Raw genomic sequence first — 20,698 nt, forward strand, 5'->3', positions numbered from 1 at the left:
CAAAGCATCTACACCAAAGCAGAACATAATTCAGTTGTTTACCATTTGGTGATCTGAACTAGAAATGCCGGTCATTTTTCACTAACGGAATGAGGAACTCGAACTGTGGAGTCACAACTCTGTTCACACTGTTGTGCGACAACTGGGATGATGATGGTTCACCTTATTGACTGCAGAGTTTACAACAAAGTCACTATATGTATGACTGGAAAATGAATCAGGAAACACATTTGTACAATTCAAAATTTATTCCTGTTAAATATTTGCTTCAACACATCACCCAGGATATACAGGCGGAATTTGCGGCATTCAAAAGGTTATACAAACAAGAAGCACATGTTCGTCCAAGGTATCCCAACATTCTTCATTTTTTAAATATACAAGTACAAGGTGTTCAAAAACTAACACAACCCATTCGTATATCGTACATCACAGCTCGGTTGTGTTTCTTTTTGACCCTGCTAATAAGTTAATAAGTATGAAACGTCTATTAAAATAGATTTTACACATAGACAACTCATTTATAAAATTTTTCATCTTTGTTCAAAAAAAAAAGTATTCAGGCCTTTAGCAGGTACACCGCAATGTGGTAGAAAAAAAAAAGAAGAAAAAAAGAAGAGGAAGGAAATGGAGGGAAAAGTGTACGGAAGTACGAAGGGCCTTCCAAAATGGCATGTTTTCTTACAAATCATAAACGTGTACTTGTACACTGAAAAATGAAATAACATTGCTATGTGAAAAATCGCACTGCATGTGAAACACGACACTTGGTCACTTCCACTTCAGTGGAATTACCAAGCAGCTTGTAAAGCTCCGTCCACACTGTACAGCCTGGGTTTGAATCTCAACCCAGCTATAAACTGTCATTCTGGTGTTTCACATGCAGGGCGGTCAATTCACCTGTGTGTGCGCGCTGTCCCTTGGATGGATGTTATACTGAGATTCCAGTCTGCCAGCATTAGTGGACATTTAAAAAAATCCCAATGCCACGAGGAGTAGGTGAGCTATCGCTGGTACCCTGAACAAATTACAAATTCCTGCTCTAACCTACAGGGGGAACTGCATCACAGCAGAGCTCAGCAGCACAACCCAGCAAATGATGCTACCTACAGCCATGTGTTGCATACGAAAGATGATGAAGAAGAAGAAGAAACAACGGTGCATCAAGGGCGATTGTGAGCATCTTACTTGTAGAACAATTTGAACATCCCATGCATCTATCCTAGTATTTCCTCCATACATCCCCACAACCTTTTAAGTCAATATATATTCATTAAGGCTTGAACCTGGTTTACATGCAATGATGAAAGATAATAATTATTCCAAAGTACAATCAGGTCAGTAACATGACCAATGTGTCACCAACAGACTTGAACAACAGCAAGTTGAAATCCAGGAGCAAAAAATTAAAAACAAGCCAATTCAAATATTACTCAAAGCATCATGAAAATATGATTAGCAGAATTTATTTTAATACTAGCTAAGGTACCCGGCATTGCCGGGCAATGCCACATTCCCTCCTCCAACACCCTCCCGTGCTTCTTCCCACCCCCTTCCATCCCTCCAGACTCCCATCCCTCTTCCTTCCCATGATAGGTGGTGGCTCATTTGTAAGTTATTAATTGTGAGAAAATGATTGTGAGAATGAAAAACCCCAAGTAAGGTGTATCGTGGTACAAAAGTGATCCTATAAAGTTTTGTCACGATTAACCTTGGGAGCTTAGAGGAGTATGCAGCAATTACCAAGCAGCTTGTAAAGTGCTCGCCAAGTGGCTTAAGCACTCAAGCAAGCACTCCAAAGAAATGTTTGATAAGGAATGGCTGGCTTGGCAGACAATTAGCGATGTATATAGCGAAGATCAGGCATTCGATGATGAGCACTTTATCGTACTTATTATTTTCATTGCACTCAATGACGTTACACTGTTGGCAATCTTTTCTGTATTTGATTATAATATCTGAACAGTATAAAAAGTTATGTTTCATGTTTTGGCAATTTGTAATATGGAGAAGGAGGGATCACAGCCTTGCTTTCTTAGAGCAAATCCGTAAATATGCTCAATTATAAGAATCAGTTAATTCTTACATTTCTCACATTTTGCTCCAGATTTCAACAGTTATTTAGTCCACCAGCTCCGATCGTCAAATCTGAAGACATATTTCAATTATATACTTTAATTAATCAGCGAGATATCATTGTAGAAAAATCGCCAATGCTTTTTGAGGAGGCCGAAATAAAATGGTGGATTAAATCCCGTGAGGTGAACGTCAACTGACCAAGGGTAAGCCTTTATTGGTTTTAATTGGATAAATCCATTAATTATCTTCAAAAGGGTTGTTTAACCTTACCCAAATACCCAGTTTTCACTCATGCACTCCCTTGGAGTTAGTTCCCTTAGTATGCATGCAAAGTTTCAAGCTACTGGGTTTCATGGTTTTGGAGTTATGGAGGAGACACACTGACAGACAGACTGACTGACACATTCATTTATTATTATAGATAGATAAACATTTAAATGGCATAGGGCAACAGGCTTACAGAATAACAGAGGGTAAAACAGGGAACAGGCAATTTAAAAAAAAGTCGAGAACATTGCAAACGAGTATTTAAGTGGAAGAAATGGAAGAGGGAGAAGAAAAAATTATTGGGGGTGGGTTAGTGAGTGTGGAAGAGATCCGGAGTGGGTATGATTGAAAGCACGAGGTGACTCAGGGCCAGTACTCCTGAAAGAGCAGAGATAGGAGCACAAGGACAAAATTACAAGTTTAATTTTCATCACATACTCCAAACACAATGTATGCATATTCCACTGCGACACAATGCTCCGCATTTCCCCTTTCAAGAATGCATTAAAGTGCAGAGATAATCGATGAACGTTTTTCTTTCTTTACCACTTACTTTTCTCAATCATGACAATTGGTAATTTGGCAATTTGTGCATTCAAATGTGGAGATTGCAACCAAAAAGGATACCATGAGGCAAACCTCTTGCATTATCGTCTTGCTCTTCTCCTCATCATCAGAGAGTAATCGCTGCCAGAAGGTTAAAAAAATTAATTTGTTAAACAAAACAAATAATACAATGCACCACAGATAAGGCACACTTTCTCTTCTCCTGCAAGAAACATTATTTCATTAACATCTTCACCTGAATCCTCTTAGGTTTTCAACACAAGGTGTGTGATCAAGTGTGCAAAATTGTCAAATTAGTCCCAGCTTTTCCCTGGATTTAAGAGAAAACAATGGAAATCAAAGAATGGCATCGAACAACATTTGTGATGTAGTTTCTAGGGTTATTATGTGTTAATTAAGGCTTGGACCTGATTTACATGCAATGATGAAAGATAATTATTACAAAGTGCACTCAGGTCAGTAACATGAAACCTCCTGGTTTGGAGGGTTAAAGAACAAATAAGGGAGTTGACAAAAAAGCACAGATCGAATGCAGAAGGATGGGAAAATTCAGAAGCAATAGGGTGTGTCATTTCAATTTCTTTCACCAGAAAAGTATTCGATCTGCTGCAATATGACCATTCTCAGAGAGCCTCCTCAGCGTCGACGAGTCTGGCATTTCACTCAGGCCAACTGGCACGGTCTTCAAGCAGCCATCAATCATCTGGACTGGTCTCCCATCTCTACCGCCTCTGACATCAACTCATCCTGGGAATTCTTCCAAAGTAAATTGCTCTCTCTCATGCACAGATTTATCCCATCTCGTCTTCAGTTGTCATACCCTTCCTCCCGTCCATGGTACACGGAATCTTGTGGTGAGGCTGTTGCCCAGAAACAACTTGCTTTCGTCTCCTGGAAAGCAAATCCAACGGAAGGAAATCTCATTTCCTTTCACAAAGCCCAAAACAAGTGTGTGTCCACCCTCAGGAGAGCCAGAAAACAATATCTCTCCGTTCTCAAGACCGAACTCTCTTATCTGTCTCCCTCTTCCAAATCCTGGTGGCGTCTGGTCAAATCTGTTTCTGGTGTCTGTTCCCCCTCGATCCCCTCCCTCACCTCAAACGGCTACATGGCTGACTCCGCACATGAAAAAGCTGAATGCCTCAACTCTGTGTTTGCCTCTAAATCTTGTGTCCCAAACCCATCCCTCTCTGTAACCACCGTACCCAGTCGTACCCAGCTGCTCCTGGACTCTGTGTCCTTTCCTCCTGACAAGGTGAAAAAGTTTCTGTCAACACTTGACTCAGATTCTGCAACTGGACCTGACGGCATCAGCCCACGGGTCCTAAAATCCTGTTCTTCTGCTCTTTCACTCCCTCTCTCTGTTCTCTTCACCCTCTCTTTTGCTCAAGGTCATCTGCCATCTGCTTGGAAATCAGCCAACATTACCGCTTTGCACAAAAAAGGTGCAAAAACAGATCCCAGCAACTACAGACCAATGAGCCTTCTCCCAATTATCAGCAAAGTCATGGAATCCATCATTGCTTCAGATATGAAATCTTTCCTCTTCTCCAATGGCTTGATCTCTGATCATCAATTTGGTTTCAGACCTGGTCACTCTACTCTGGACATGCTGCTTCTGCTTTCTCAACAATGGATGGAGTTCCTCAATGCCAAGCAGGAAATTAGAGCTGTCTCCCTTGACATATCACATGCCTTCGATACGGTCTGGCACCCCGCTCTGCTCAAACTCTCCTCCTTTGGTATCCATGGAAATCTCCACGCATGGCTGGCGGACTTCCTCTCTAGTCGTAGTCAACGTGTGGCCCTGAATGGTTTTCTCTCATCTCCTCTTCCTGTTCAGGCTGGAGTTCCCCAAGGCAGTGTTCTGGGCCCTGTGCTTTTTCTGGTCTTCATAAATGATCTCTCTGACTCTCTTGAAAATCCTCTCTATCTCTTTGCTGATGACTCCACTCTCTGCCGCTCCATTCCTCATCCCTCAGATCGGCAGTCTGCAGCCTCCTCACTCTCTGCAGACCTGGACAAAATCACAGACTGGGCAAACAAGTGGAACATGTCTTTCAATCCTGACAAATCTCACACTCTTACGATGTCTATCCGAAAAGACCGACTGGACAACCCTCCCATCCACTTTCTGAATAATCCTCTCCAAGAAGTTCTGTCACTCAAGCTTTTGGGTCTCACTATCTGCCATGATCTTTCCTGGGAAAACCACATTTCAAATCTGGCCTCCAAAGCCAGTCGCCGACTGGGCATCCTCCGTCGTGCTCGGTCCTTCCTTGGCACACCTGAGCTCCTCACCACATACAAGGCTTTCATCCGCAGCTCAATGGAATACTGCTCTCCTCTCTGGGCTGGTGCTCCTGCCTCACACCTAGCTCGTCTTCACGCTGTTGAAACCAAAGCGTTCAGAATCATTGGAATCTCCGCGATGAAGCTAACTCCAAGGGCCTTTCACTCACTCACCGCAGGCAGGTTGGTGGTCTTTCAGTCTTCTACCGACTCCTCTCTGGCCTTGCCTCCCCAGCTCTCTCTGGGCTCTGTCCCCCAAATATTCCTACAGGTCGCACAAGATCTGCCTGCAACCCTCTTCTGGTTAAACTGCCAAAATCAAGACTCTCTGCTCACCTTCACTCCTTCATTCCTCTTTTCTCCCACCTTTGGAACAAACTCCCTCACTCTCTTCAATCCCACTCCACCCTCCAGGTCTTTAAAACAGCTGTTCACCACCATCTCTTATCTTCCCCCATCCAAAACCATGATCTTTTCTACCCCTGCTAATTTCACCCCAAATCCACTTTTTTGAAATACCAACTTCTGTCCTGGAAGTCCTTGGTGTCCTTGCGTTTTATACTTCTCCCACCCTCCCCCCCCCCCCCCATTCCCACGCCTCCTCCCCCCAAGCCCTCTCCCTCCCACACATCTCCCTGCTCTCAAATGTTGTGTTTGTGTGCTTCCCCTTCTCTCCCCATCTCTCCGCATCTTGTCTTCCGCTCCCTCTTTTTATATATTTTGTTTGTCTGGTTGATTTGTTTGTGAAATAAATGTTAGCTCTTTCATGAGCCTCGATTCAGTATACAAAAATATATATATAGATATATATATATATATATGCTTGTCCAAATCCAATCCTAACTTTATTTAAATATGCACCTCTTTCACAGTGCTGGTGGGATAGTCCAGACCCTAGATTTGACTTAGCCTGGGTTGTTGGCTTTAAATCTTGGCCCAGCGATAAACTACAACACTGATGTTTCGCAGGTAGGTGACAGATCATCGTGCGCGCCATCCCTCAGATCGACGTTAAACTTGGCGTCCCGTCTGCTATCATTAGTTGGTAGACATTAAAGAGCCCATGGTGTTCTTCGCAATGAAGAAGCGGGTTATCTCCGGCACCCCGAGCCAAATGACAAATGCCTGCCCAAATGCGCAGAGGCATTGCATCCAAGGCTTAACCAGGCCTCAGTAATGATATAATCAGCAAGCCAAATTCAATAGAATCCCAGTCCAATATGCATTCGCTGACAACAAACTCTTTCACAAGCCCCTCTCCCCTGTCCGTTTGTCTGTATGTTTGTGAACAGCATATGTCAAAACGTTGTGGACAGATTCCGATGAAATTTGGTGGAGACACTGGGTATATGACAGACGAAATGATAAAATTTTGGTGAGGATCCGGATCTGAGAATTTTAAAGTGATTTTTCACCAATGAGATGGGGCAAAAAAAAAACAACTATATGTAGCACGATATCTCAAAACGTTGTGGCCGGATTCGGTCAAAACTTGGTGGACAGGTTGGGTGTGTGACAAGGAAGAATTGATTCAGTTTTGGTGAAAATTTTAATCTGGTTCCAGGTCAGATAATTTTAAAAGTGATTCTTCACCATTGAGAGATGGGGCTAAAACTGATATATAGCACAATATCTCAAAACGTTGTGGACGGATTCGGACGGAACTTGATGGACAAGTTGTTTGTGTGACAAAGACAAATCAATTCGATTTCGGTGAAGATCCGAATACGGATCTGGATACAATGTTTTTTTTTTTAAGCGATTCTTCCATTGAGTGACAGGGTCAAAAACTATATGTAGCATGATATTTCCAAAAGTTATGGACGAATTATGACTAAACTTGGTGGAAGAGTTGGTTAGGTGACGAGATAAAACCGATTAGATTTTGGTTCAGGTCCGAATCCAGATCCGACCTATCAGTGGGATACAAAACAAACTGTTCAGCCTGGCGGAGGTATTCTTCCCACCGAGTGCAGTTCTTTTCCTACGTTTTGTGCGTTTCATACGTATTTTTTGATTGCTAGGCTTGTTCAAACATACAATTCAAAATACCTCTGCACTGGAATACGTGGGACAGCAATATTGTACTGTATAGGGTGAGGACATGTAATACCCCCTCCCACCTGGAGCAGCACTACACTATACACATTTACATAGAAATTTGCATCTCCCACACAACTTGACGGGTAGCAAGACACTCAAAAGTACCTAATAATCATCCTTGTCCCTGTAAAACAGAACTGCAACTTTCAGTTACAAGATGTTAAACTGTTAGCTCAAACATTCCAGGATAGGTTGACGTCATGTTACGCACAGACACTTTTTCACATTTTATATTTGTGATAAACAGCTAGAAGCGGTGAATGAATGTTTTCTACTATCATCAGGCATCAGGCTTCCATATTTCATTTATTTAAAAAAATAATATTGCAAGAGTAAACTCAATCTAAACGCCTTTTCACAGTAACCATCACCACTCTTTACCCATCACAAAACCCCGACAAATATTCCTGCCAACTTCCACTTATAATGTCTTTGTGTTAGTTGTTCAAAACATCTTACACAGTAATTGCTGCTCCCCTTGCCCAATCTCATCCCACTTTCCAATAATGCAAGAGTCAACCCGTAATACTGAACTATTGATATGCACAAACCGCCACAATGTTACCAAGACACCAAAATGAAGCAGACTCCTCAAACGTGTACAATTATTCATCGAAAGCCAATCAATAAACATCTAAACAAGAGCGAGAATTGCTTTGCAATACATGCTCCTTTGCGATTGACGAAACACCCCGAAACTCAAACTTGTTCTGTAACTTATCATAATAAAGCCATTTACCAAGTTTCGGTTGAATATGTTGACGGGTATGGGGAATAAAAGTCTGGAAAACCACAGGAGGGGCGGACGGACAGATAGAAAACCTATCGTTCCCCCCAGTGAAACCAGTAGGGGATTAATATGATGAGAAATAAAAAGGAGGTATATCATCAATCTTGTGCATGTTGTGGAAAGATATTAATCAGGTTTACGCAATCTACAAAAAGGACTACCAATTCGTCCACAAGAAGCAATTTTCAAATGCCTGGCCTGGTACATACCTTCAGTGCATATTCACGACTATTTTCCAAGTCCTGTGCTTCATACACGAATGCATATCCACCTGTAGAAAGAGTGCCATATTAAAATGGTACTGTACAACAAAATTAAAATCCAAGGTTCCTACATCCTTTGTTGTGAAAGAGCAAAAAAAAAAAAAAAAAAACGCACCAATTATTATTTATATATTTTAAACAGACGAAAAAGCAACCACGACTGACATTCTTCTGTTAACTCCTTCACCTGAATCCTGAAGCCTCTGTTAAGTTTTCAAACAACGAAGTTCTGTCATTCAAACTCCTGGGTCCCATAATTATCAGCCATGATCTTTCTTGGGCAAACCACATTTCAAAGCTGGCCTCCAAAGCCATCCGCCGACTGGGCATCCTCCGTCGTACAAAGTCCTTCATTGGCACACCTGAGCTCCTATCCACTTAAAATGCCTTCATCCGCAGCTGGCTGGAGTACTGCTTTTTCCTCTGGCCTGACTTCCCTGCCTCACATCTTGCTCAGCTTGGAAACCAAGGCTTTCAAAATCATTGGCATCTCTCACGATGAAGCCGCGTCTATGAAGATTACCGGTGTGTGTGTGTTTTGTGGTATGTGTGTGTGTGTGTGCGTGTGTGTGTGGCGCGTGTGTGTGGCGCGTGTGTGTGGCGCGTGTGTGTGGCGCGTGTGTGTGGCGTGTGTGTGGCGTGTGTGTGTGGGTGGCGTGTGTGTGCCCAGCTGATGATCCATGCAGTCGGGAAACCAGTCAATTGCTTACGTGTTAACGTTCTTACTTTAGGTGGAGAAACTATGTTTGAGGTTTGCAATTTAAATAAAGTTGAATATGGGATGTTGTGAAATTAACATCATTTACAACAATCCTTTAAATTATTTATATTTAAGTTATAGGAACAACCGATACTGTACAATTAATTAAGTGTGTGTGTGTGTATGTATATGTGTATGTGTATGTGTATGTGTGTGTGTGTGCGTGTGTGTGTGTGTGTGTGTGTGTGTGTGTGTGTGTGTGTGTGTGTGTGTGTGTGTGTGTGTGTGTGTGTGTGTGTGTGTGTGTGGCGCGTGTGTGTTGCGCGTGTGTGTGGCGCGTGTGTGTGGCGCGTGTGTGTGGCGCGTGTGTGTGGCGCGTGTGTGTGGCGCGTGTGTGTGGCGCGTGTGTGTGGCGGGTGTGTGTGCCCAGCTGATGATCCATGCAGTCGGGAAACCAGTCAATTGCTTACGTGTTAACGTTCTTACTTTAGGTGGAGAAACTATGTTTGAGGTTTGCAATTTAAATAAAGTTGAATATGGGATGTTGTGAAATTAACATCATTTACAACAATCCTTTAAATTATTTATATTTAAGTTATAGGAACAACCGATACTGTACAATTAATTAAGTGTGTGTGTGTGTATGTATGTGTATGTGTATGTGTATGTGTGTGTGTGTGTGTGTGTGTGTGTGTGTGTGTGTGTGTGTGTGTGTGTGTGTGTGTGTGTGTGTGTAGAATTGTGAGGAACAGAAATGAAAAAACGAGATGTGTGTGTGTGTGTATGTGTTTGTCTGTGTGTGTGTTTTGTGGCATGTGTGTTTGTGTTTGTGAGTGTGTGTTTTGTGGCATGTGTGTGTGTGTGTGTGTGTGTGGCATGTGTGTGTGTGTGGCATGTGTGTGTGTGTGGCGTGGCGTGTGTGTGTTTTGTGGCATGTGCGTGTGTGTTTTGTGGCATGTGCGTGTGTGTTATGTGGCATGTGTGTGTGTTTTGTGGCATGTGTGTGTGTGTGTTTTGTGGCATGTGTGTGTGTGTGTTTTGTGGCATGTGTGTGTGTGTGTTTTGTGGCATGTGTGTGTGTGTGTTTTGTGGCATGTGTGTGTGTGTGTTTTGTGGCATGTGTGTGTGTGTGTTTTGTGGCATGTGTGTGTGTTTTGTGGCATGTGTGCGTGTGTTTGTGTGGCATGTGTGTGTTTGTGCGGGGTGTGTGTGTGTGGGGGGGGGGGGGGGGGGCATGTGTGTGTGTGGCATGTATGCGTGTGTGGCATGTGTGTGTGTGTGGCATGTGTGTGTGTGTGTTTGTGGTGTGGCGTGTGTGTGTGTTTTGTGGCATGTGCGTGTGTGTTTTGTGGCGTGTGTGTGTGTGTGTGTGTGTGTGTGTTTTGTGGCATGTGTGTGTGTGTGTTTGTGTGTGTGTTTTTGTGGCATGTGTGTGTGTGTGTGTGTGTGTGTGTGTGTGTGTGTGTGTGTGTGTGTGTGTGTTTTCTCTCACTACTCCCTCACCATTGACTGCTCTCGCTACCACTCACGGGTTATTCGAAAGTTTAATCAATGGATCGGGTCATCATGGCGACCCCTTGGCTGGGGCATCATTTCATCTCGGGCCGGCCCTGCTCACTAACCGATCTGTGTCAGAAAGTGAGTGTGCATGTCTGCGGCCTGCGCATCGATCTACTTTCATACAGATCGTTCATCGACAGATCTACTGTGATGTATCAGACTCCGTGGTGCAACAATTAGACCGTTAGAGCATGAGCCCCGAGTGTGGAATGTCAGTAGTTCAAACCTTGATCAAGTCATTCAGGACTAAAAGAAATAAATTAATGGGATGAGCTGCTTCCTTGCTTGACACTCGGTATTTACCACGGATAGAGTAGGGACCGATAACCATATGTTGGCCACCATTTCGCATGTCTAATTGAACGAGGAATGCATCGAAACACCGGAGTTAAACCCAAGGTAATTTCCATAAACAAATATGAAATATAACGAACAGAAAACACCGATCGTAACGGCGAGTTCCGGTCTCTGACAGCTCGTCGTGTCATCATCATCGGGGCCAAACAACAAGAAGCCGAGACGCTGGGCGACGGACTGGGCTCGGGAGTAAATCTTCCGCCAGCCGCAATGCCCGTCACCTTCCCCGACGGGAATTCTATCCCAGACCGAGGCCTCAACCGCAGCGGACTCACCCTCAGCTATAACTCGCCTCACGCCAAGCCTCAGGTCTCCAAGCTCCACCGTATGACCCACGAAGTCGTTTTCGTCCCTCGTCGCGGACCCGCTAAGAAAATCGAAGGCCGACTGCAACAGGGACATCCCGAAGCGATCGCTGTCACCACGGAGGCCTCGACTGCCCGGCCGGCTCACCGGAACACGTGACCCAATGACGCGGAACCGCCGCTTTTTGATGAATACCTGTAGACTGTACTGTAGACTGTCTTTGCATTAATAATGCTGAAAATATGATCTGTAGATAAAACTGGTAGCTGTACATTCAGCACCTACCCGTAATCTGCACTTTTAAAGACTTTTACGTTTGCTTAATCCTCAAGAAGCTTAAATCACAATTCATCACCTCCATAATTAAATAAAAATACCTGTTTGTCTGATTTTTCAGAAGTTTAACATAAAATTGCGGTTTTTCATTTTCCCCATTATTGTCAAAACCTTGAACGATTTGACAGCAACAAAAATATTTTAAAAACGATTTGACAGCAATGAAGATATTAAAACAGCGAACTAAACGCATTGCGTAAATACACCGCCCAAGTGCTTTTAAAAGGCGTTCACATTCTGAACTCGGACTCACAGCTTCCTAATCGCAAGGAATTGGTTGTAATAACATTAAACATCGAACATAAGAATGTTTATTAGTTATAAAATGTTAATGCATATTTATCGTGTTCGTCCTGTTCTTTGTGCGTCGTTACATCTATATTCCCCACAAGCACAGAGGAGCCGAGTTCAGAGCGAAATCTGACGCGATCCGAAACGACGTCGGTGCCGGATGCATTCAGGCGTGAACCCGAGCACCAGGATCACGTGTGCAGGCCATTCCAGCTGCAGGAAGCACGTGGGCGTGAATATGCAGATGCTTCTCTCCCATTGGCTGTGGTCGACCCCGCAGTTCCGGATTAGTGATGGCAGTCCTACTCCACCACCAATTCGCTCATAAATATACACACTGGTGACTGGTGGTGGTTAAAATCAACCTGATATGGATGAAATGCTTCTGCTGGAATGTTTTTCAAGTTGTCGTTTCGTATGAAGCTTAATTATGGCTGCTGGTTGCATCGATTTCTTCTGGAAGCCCGACTGTGCCTTTGATGCAGTGCCCCCTTATTGCCAATCAGTTGGTACTCATTTTGCCAATCTTGGAATTTGGACAAGTTGAGTCAACCCACCATCGCTTTTCGGCCTTTTGGCTGGGAGACCGATCGACCTGGCAGGAGTAATGCCCTGCTGGTGGATTAAGGGGTCTCACTCCTATTAAGAGGAGTGGTCCCAACTGTATGACCATGCATTGTGGCCCTTCGGGGGCATGATGCATGCGTTTGAATGACCATGTGCTTCCCCTTCGGGGTTGAGGCGCATGTGTATTGTTTTGGGGACAGCCTTGTTGACGCTGTGCCTTGACCATGGGGTCAAGGTGCACGTCCGAGGCTGTTCAAATGTTTGGACTTTTTACCTTTTTTCATTGTAAAAAAGGCAGGCCTTCGGTCAGGCCCTAAACGATCCACCATCGCTTTTCGGCCTTTTGGCTGGGAGACCGATCGACCTGGCAGGAGTAATGCCCTGCCGGTGGATTAAGGGGTCTCACTCCTATTAAGAGGAGTGGTCCCACCTGTATGACCATGCATTGTGGCCCTTTGGGGGCATGATGCATGCGTTTGAATGACCATGTGCTTCCCCCTCGGGGTTGAGGCGCATGTGTATTGTTTTGGGGACAGCCTTGTTGACGATGTGCCTTGACCATGGGGTCAAGGTGCACGTCCAAGGCTGTTCAAATGTTTGAGTTTTTACCTTTTTTCACTGCAAAAAAGGCAGGCCTTCGCGCGGGCCCTAAATGCGCCACCATCGCTTTTCGGCCTTTTGGCTGGGAGACCGATCGACCTGGCAGGAGTAATGCCCTGCTGGTGGATTAAGGGGTCTCACTCCTATTAAGAGGAGTGGTCCCAACTGTATGACCATGCATTGTGGCCCTTCGGGGGCATGATGCATGCGTTTGAATGACCATGTGCTTCCCCTTCGGGGTTGAGGCGCATGTGTATTGTTTTGGGGACAGCCTTGTTGACGCTGTGCCTTGACCATGGGGTCAAGGTGCACGTCCGAGGCTGTTCAAATGTTTGGACTTTTTACCTTTTTTCATTGTAAAAAAGGCAGGCCTTCGGTCAGGCCCTAAACGATCCACCATCGCTTTTCGGCCTTTTGGCTGGGAGACCGATCGACCTGGCAGGAGTAATGCCCTGCCGGTGGATTAAGGGGTCTCACTCCTATTAAGAGGAGTGGTCCCACCTGTATGACCATGCATTGTGGCCCTTCGGGGGCATGATGCATGCGTTTGAATGACCATGTGCTTCACCCTCGGGGTTGAGGCGCATGTGTATTGTTATGGGGACAGCCTTGTTGACGCTGTGCCTTGACCATGGGGTCAAGGTGCACGTCCGAGGCTGTTCAAATGTTTGGACTTTTTACCTTTTTTCATTGTAAAAAAGGCAGGCCTTCGGTCAGGCCCTAAACGACCCACCATCGCTTTTCGGCCTTTTGGCTGGGAGACCGATCGACCTGGCAGGAGTAATGCCCTGCTGGTGGATTAAGGGGTCTCACTCCTATTAAGAGGAGTGGTCCCAACTGTATGACCATGCATTGTGGCCCTTCGGGGGCATGATGCATGCGTTTGAATGACCATGTGCTTCCCCTTCGGGGTTGAGGCGCATGTGTATTGTTTTGGGGACAGCCTTGTTGACGCTGTGCCTTGACCATGGGGTCAAGGTGCACGTCCGAGGCTGTTCAAATGTTTGGACTTTTTACCTTTTTTCATTGTAAAAAAGGCAGGCCTTCGGTCAGGCCCTAAACGATCCACCATCGCTTTTCGGCCTTTTGGCTGGGAGACCGATCGACCTGGCAGGAGTAATGCCCTGCCGGTGGATTAAGGGGTCTCACTCCTATTAAGAGGAGTGGTCCCACCTGTATGACCATGCATTGTGGCCCTTCGGGGGCATGATGCATGCGTTTGAATGACCATGTGCTTCCCCCTCGGGGTTGAGGCGCATGTGTATTGTTTTGGGGACAGCCTTGTTGACGATGTGCCTTGACCATGGGGTCAAGGTGCACGTCCAAGGCTGTTCAAATGTTTGACTTTTTACCTTTTTTCTTTGTAAAAAAGGCAGGCCCTGTCCGGGGCCCTAAAACGGCCACCATCGCTTTTCGGCCTTTTGGCTGGGAGACCGATCGACCTGGCAGGAGTAATGCCCTGCTGGTGGATTAAGGGGTCTCACTCCTATTAAGAGGAGTGGTCCCAACTGTATGACCATGCATTGTGGCCCTTCGGGGGCATGATGCATGCGTTTGAATGACCATGTGCTTCCCCTTCGGGGTTGAGGCGCATGTGTATTGTTTTGGGGACAGCCTTGTTGACGCTGTGCCTTGACCATGGGGTCAAGGTGCACGTCCGAGGCTGTTCAAATGTTTGGACTTTTTACCTTTTTTCATTGTAAAAAAGGCAGGCCTTCGGTCAGGCCCTAAACGATCCACCATCGCTTTTCGGCCTTTTGGCTGGGAGACCGATCGACCTGGCAGGAGTAATGCCCTGCCGGTGGATTAAGGGGTCTCACTCCTATTAAGAGGAGTGGTCCCACCTGTATGACCATGCATTGTGGCCCTTCGGGGGCATGATGCATGCGTTTGAATGACCATGCGCTTCCCCCTCGGGGTTGAGGCGCATGTGTATTGTTATGGGGACAGCCTTGTTGACGATGTGCCTTGACCATGGGGTCAAGGTGCACGTCCAAGGCTGTTCAAATGTTTGACTTTTTACCTTTTTTCTTTGTAAAAAAGGCAGGCCCTGTCCGGGGCCCTAAAACGGACGCCCACCATCGCTTTTCGGCCTTTTGGCTGGGAGACCGATCGACCTGGCAGGAGTAATGCCCTGCTGGTGGATTAAGGGGTCTCACTCCTATTAAGAGGAGTGGTCCCAACTGTATGACCATGCATTGTGGCCCTTCGGGGGCATGATGCATGCGTTTGAATGACCATGTGCTTCCCCTTCGGGGTTGAGGCGCATGTGTATTGTTTTGGGGACAGCCTTGTTGACGCTGTGCCTTGACCATGGGGTCAAGGTGCACGTCCGAGGCTGTTCAAATGTTTGGACTTTTTACCTTTTTTCATTGTAAAAAAGGCAGGCCTTCGGTCAGGCCCTAAACGATCCACCATCGCTTTTCGGCCTTTTGGCTGGGAGACCGATCGACCTGGCAGGAGTAATGCCCTGCCGGTGGATTAAGGGGTCTCACTCCTATTAAGAGGAGTGGTCCCACCTGTATGACCATGCATTGTGGCCCTTTGGGGGCATGATGCATGCGTTTGAATGACCATGTGCTTCCCCCTCGGGGTTGAGGCGCATGTGTATTGTTTTGGGGACAGCCTTGTTGACGATGTGCCTTGACCATGGGGTCAAGGTGCACGTCCAAGGCTGTTCAAATGTTTGAGTTTTTACCTTTTTTCACTGCAAAAAAGGCAGGCCTTCGCGCGGGCCCTAAATGCGCCACCATCGCTTTTCGGCCTTTTGGCTGGGAGACCGATCGACCTGGCAGGAGTAATGCCCTGCTGGTGGATTAAGGGGTCTCACTCCTATTAAGAGGAGTGGTCCCAACTGTATGACCATGCATTGTGGCCCTTCGGGGGCATGATGCATGCGTTTGAATGACCATGTGCTTCCCCTTCGGGGTTGAGGCGCATGTGTATTGTTTTGGGGACAGCCTTGTTGACGCTGTGCCTTGACCATGGGGTCAAGGTGCACGTCCGAGGCTGTTCAAATGTTTGGACTTTTTACCTTTTTTCATTGTAAAAAAGGCAGGCCTTCGGTCAGGCCCTAAACGATCCACCATCGCTTTTCGGCCTTTTGGCTGGGAGACCGATCGACCTGGCAGGAGTAATGCCCTGCCGGTGGATTAAGGGGTCTCACTCCTATTAAGAGGAGTGGTCCCACCTGTATGACCATGCATTGTGGCCCTTCGGGGGCATGATGCATGCGTTTGAATGACCATGTGCTTCACCCTCGGGGTTGAGGCGCATGTGTATTGTTATGGGGACAGCCTTGTTGACGCTGTGCCTTGACCATGGGGTCAAGGTGCACGTCCGAGGCTGTTCAAATGTTTGGACTTTTTACCTTTTTTCATTGTAAAAAAGGCAGGCCTTCGGTCAGGCCCTAAACGACCCACCATCGCTTTTCGGCCTTTTGGCTGGGAGACCGATCGACCTGGCAGGAGTAATGCCCTGCTGGTGGATTAAGGGGTCTCACTCCTATTAAGAGGAGTGGTCCCAACTGTATGACCATGCATTGTGGCCCTTCGGGGGCATGATGCATGCGTTTGAATGACCATGTGCTTCCCCTTCGGGGTTGAGGCGCATGTGTATTGTTTTGGGGACAGCCTTGTTGACGCTGTGCCTTGACCATGGGGTCAAGGTGCACGTCCGAGGCTGTTCAAATGTTTGGACTTTTTACCTTTTTTCATTGTAAAAAAGGCAGGCCTTCGGTCAGGCCCTAAACGATCCACCATCGCTTTTCGGCCTTTTGGCTGGGAGACCGATCGACCTGGCAGGAGTAATGCCCTGCCGGTGGATTAAGGGGTCTCACTCCTATTAAGAGGAGTGGTCCCACCTGTATGACCATGCATTGTGGCCCTTCGGGGGCATGATGCATGCGTTTGAATGACCATGTGCTTCCCCCTCGGGGTTGAGGCGCATGTGTATTGTTTTGGGGACAGCCTTGTTGACGATGTGCCTTGACCATGGGGTCAAGGTGCACGTCCAAGGCTGTTCAAATGTTTGACTTTTTACCTTTTTTCTTTGTAAAAAAGGCAGGCCCTGTCCGGGGCCCTAAAACGGCCACCATCGCTTTTCGGCCTTTTGGCTGGGAGACCGATCGACCTGGCAGGAGTAATGCCCTGCTGGTGGATTAAGGGGTCTCACTCCTATTAAGAGGAGTGGTCCCAACTGTATGACCATGCATTGTGGCCCTTCGGGGGCATGATGCATGCGTTTGAATGACCATGTGCTTCCCCTTCGGGGTTGAGGCGCATGTGTATTGTTTTGGGGACAGCCTTGTTGACGCTGTGCCTTGACCATGGGGTCAAGGTGCACGTCCGAGGCTGTTCAAATGTTTGGACTTTTTACCTTTTTTCATTGTAAAAAAGGCAGGCCTTCGGTCAGGCCCTAAACGATCCACCATCGCTTTTCGGCCTTTTGGCTGGGAGACCGATCGACCTGGCAGGAGTAATGCCCTGCCGGTGGATTAAGGGGTCTCACTCCTATTAAGAGGAGTGGTCCCACCTGTATGACCATGCATTGTGGCCCTTCGGGGGCATGATGCATGCGTTTGAATGACCATGCGCTTCCCCCTCGGGGTTGAGGCGCATGTGTATTGTTATGGGGACAGCCTTGTTGACGATGTGCCTTGACCATGGGGTCAAGGTGCACGTCCAAGGCTGTTCAAATGTTTGACTTTTTACCTTTTTTCTTTGTAAAAAAGGCAGGCCCTGTCCGGGGCCCTAAAACGGCCCACCATCGCTTTTCGGCCTTTTGGCTGGGAGACCGATCGACCTGGCAGGAGTAATGCCCTGCCGGTGGATTAAGGGGTCTCACTCCTATTAAGAGGAGTGGTCCCACCTGTATGACCATGCATTGTGGCCCTTTGGGGGGCATGATGCATGCGTTTGAATGACCATGCGCTTCCCCCTCGGGGTTGAGGCGCATGTGTATTGTTATGGGGACAGCCTTGTTGACGTTGTGCCTTGACCATGGGGTCAAGGTGCACGTCCAAGGCTGTTCAAATGTTTGACTTTTTACCTTTTTTCAGTGTAAAAAAGGCTGGCCTTTTTCGTGCGGGCCCTAAACGCCACCATCGCTTTTCGGCCTTTTGGCTGGGAGACCGATCGACCTGGCAGGAGTAATGCCCTGCTGGTGGATTAAGGGGTCTCACTCCTATTAAGAGGAGTGGTCCCAACTGTATGACCATGCATTGTGGCCCTTCGGGGGCATGATGCATGCGTTTGAATGACCATGTGCTTCCCCTTCGGGGTTGAGGCGCATGTGTATTGTTTTGGGGACAGCCTTGTTGACGCTGTGCCTTGACCATGGGGTCAAGGTGCACGTCCGAGGCTGTTCAAATGTTTGGACTTTTTACCTTTTTTCATTGTAAAAAAGGCAGGCCTTCGGTCAGGCCCTAAACGATCCACCATCGCTTTTCGGCCTTTTGGCTGGGAGACCGATCGACCTGGCAGGAGTAATGCCCTGCCGGTGGATTAAGGGGTCTCACTCCTATTAAGAGGAGTGGTCCCACCTGTATGACCATGCATTGTGGCCCTTTGGGGGCATGATGCATGCGTTTGAATGACCATGTGCTTCCCCCTCGGGGTTGAGGCGCATGTGTATTGTTTTGGGGACAGCCTTGTTGACGATGTGCCTTGACCATGGGGTCAAGGTGCACGTCCAAGGCTGTTCAAATGTTTGAGTTTTTACCTTTTTTCACTGCAAAAAAGGCAGGCCTTCGCGCGGGCCCTAAATGCGCCACCATCGCTTTTCGGCCTTTTGGCTGGGAGACCGATCGACCTGGCAGGAGTAATGCCCTGCTGGTGGATTAAGGGGTCTCACTCCTATTAAGAGGAGTGGTCCCAACTGTATGACCATGCATTGTGGCCCTTCGGGGGCATGATGCATGCGTTTGAATGACCATGTGCTTCCCCTTCGGGGTTGAGGCGCATGTGTATTGTTTTGGGGACAGCCTTGTTGACGCTGTGCCTTGACCATGGGGTCAAGGTGCACGTCCGAGGCTGTTCAAATGTTTGGACTTTTTACCTTTTTTCATTGTAAAAAAGGCAGGCCTTCGGTCAGGCCCTAAACGATCCACCATCGCTTTTCGGCCTTTTGGCTGGGAGACCGATCGACCTGGCAGGAGTAATGCCCTGCCGGTGGATTAAGGGGTCTCACTCCTATTAAGAGGAGTGGTCCCACCTGTATGACCATGCATTGTGGCCCTTCGGGGGCATGATGCATGCGTTTGAATGACCATGTGCTTCACCCTCGGGGTTGAGGCGCATGTGTATTGTTATGGGGACAGCCTTGTTGACGCTGTGCCTTGACCATGGGGTCAAGGTGCACGTCCGAGGCTGTTCAAATGTTTGGACTTTTTACCTTTTTTCATTGTAAAAAAGGCAGGCCTTCGGTCAGGCCCTAAACGACCCACCATCGCTTTTCGGCCTTTTGGCTGGGAGACCGATCGACCTGGCAGGAGTAATGCCCTGCTGGTGGATTAAGGGGTCTCACTCCTATTAAGAGGAGTGGTCCCAACTGTATGACCATGCATTGTGGCCCTTCGGGGGCATGATGCATGCGTTTGAATGACCATGTGCTTCCCCTTCGGGGTTGAGGCGCATGTGTATTGTTTTGGGGACAGCCTTGTTGACGCTGTGCCTTGACCATGGGGTCAAGGTGCACGTCCGAGGCTGTTCAAATGTTTGGACTTTTTACCTTTTTTCATTGTAAAAAAGGCAGGCCTTCGGTCAGGCCCTAAACGATCCACCATCGCTTTTCGGCCTTTTGGCTGGGAGACCGATCGACCTGGCAGGAGTAATGCCCTGCCGGTGGATTAAGGGGTCTCACTCCTATTAAGAGGAGTGGTCCCACCTGTATGACCATGCATTGTGGCCCTTCGGGGGCATGATGCATGCGTTTGAATGACCATGTGCTTCCCCCTCGGGGTTGAGGCGCATGTGTATTGTTTTGGGGACAGCCTTGTTGACGATGTGCCTTGACCATGGGGTCAAGGTGCACGTCCAAGGCTGTTCAAATGTTTGACTTTTTACCTTTTTTCTTTGTAAAAAAGGCAGGCCCTGTCCGGGGCCCTAAAACGGCCACCATCGCTTTTCGGCCTTTTGGCTGGGAGACCGATCGACCTGGCAGGAGTAATGCCCTGCTGGTGGATTAAGGGGTCTCACTCCTATTAAGAGGAGTGGTCCCAACTGTATGACCATGCATTGTGGCCCTTCGGGGGCATGATGCATGCGTTTGAATGACCATGTGCTTCCCCTTCGGGGTTGAGGCGCATGTGTATTGTTTTGGGGACAGCCTTGTTGACGCTGTGCCTTGACCATGGGGTCAAGGTGCACGTCCGAGGCTGTTCAAATGTTTGGACTTTTTACCTTTTTTCATTGTAAAAAAGGCAGGCCTTCGGTCAGGCCCTAAACGATCCACCATCGCTTTTCGGCCTTTTGGCTGGGAGACCGATCGACCTGGCAGGAGTAATGCCCTGCCGGTGGATTAAGGGGTCTCACTCCTATTAAGAGGAGTGGTCCCACCTGTATGACCATGCATTGTGGCCCTTCGGGGGCATGATGCATGCGTTTGAATGACCATGCGCTT

The 20,698-nt window shown here is 47.3% G+C and overlaps 1 protein-coding gene across 1 annotated transcript in view; it reads right to left on the reverse strand.

The window, feature by feature from the left end:
• GAK (cyclin G associated kinase) overlaps window positions 1–11,451 on the reverse strand; it is a 150,560-nt gene extending 139,109 nt beyond the window's left edge. Inside the window, exons 1-3 of the mRNA XM_068108230.2 lie at window positions 11,254–11,451; window positions 8,308–8,369; window positions 2,974–3,033 (exon numbers count right to left, since the gene is read on the reverse strand). Coding sequence (XP_067964331.2) covers window positions 2,974–3,033; window positions 8,308–8,369; window positions 11,254–11,380 — 249 coding nt within the window. The 5' untranslated portion in view covers window positions 11,381–11,451. The remainder of the gene's footprint in view (window positions 1–2,973; window positions 3,034–8,307; window positions 8,370–11,253) is intronic.
• Window positions 11,452–20,698: the final 9,247 nt, after the last annotated feature.

The sequence above is a fragment of the Myxine glutinosa genome, chromosome 2, assembly GCF_964187855.1.
Source record: "Myxine glutinosa chromosome 2, kmMyxGlut1.1, whole genome shotgun sequence".
Classification (NCBI taxonomy): Eukaryota; Metazoa; Chordata; class Myxini; order Myxiniformes; family Myxinidae; genus Myxine; species Myxine glutinosa.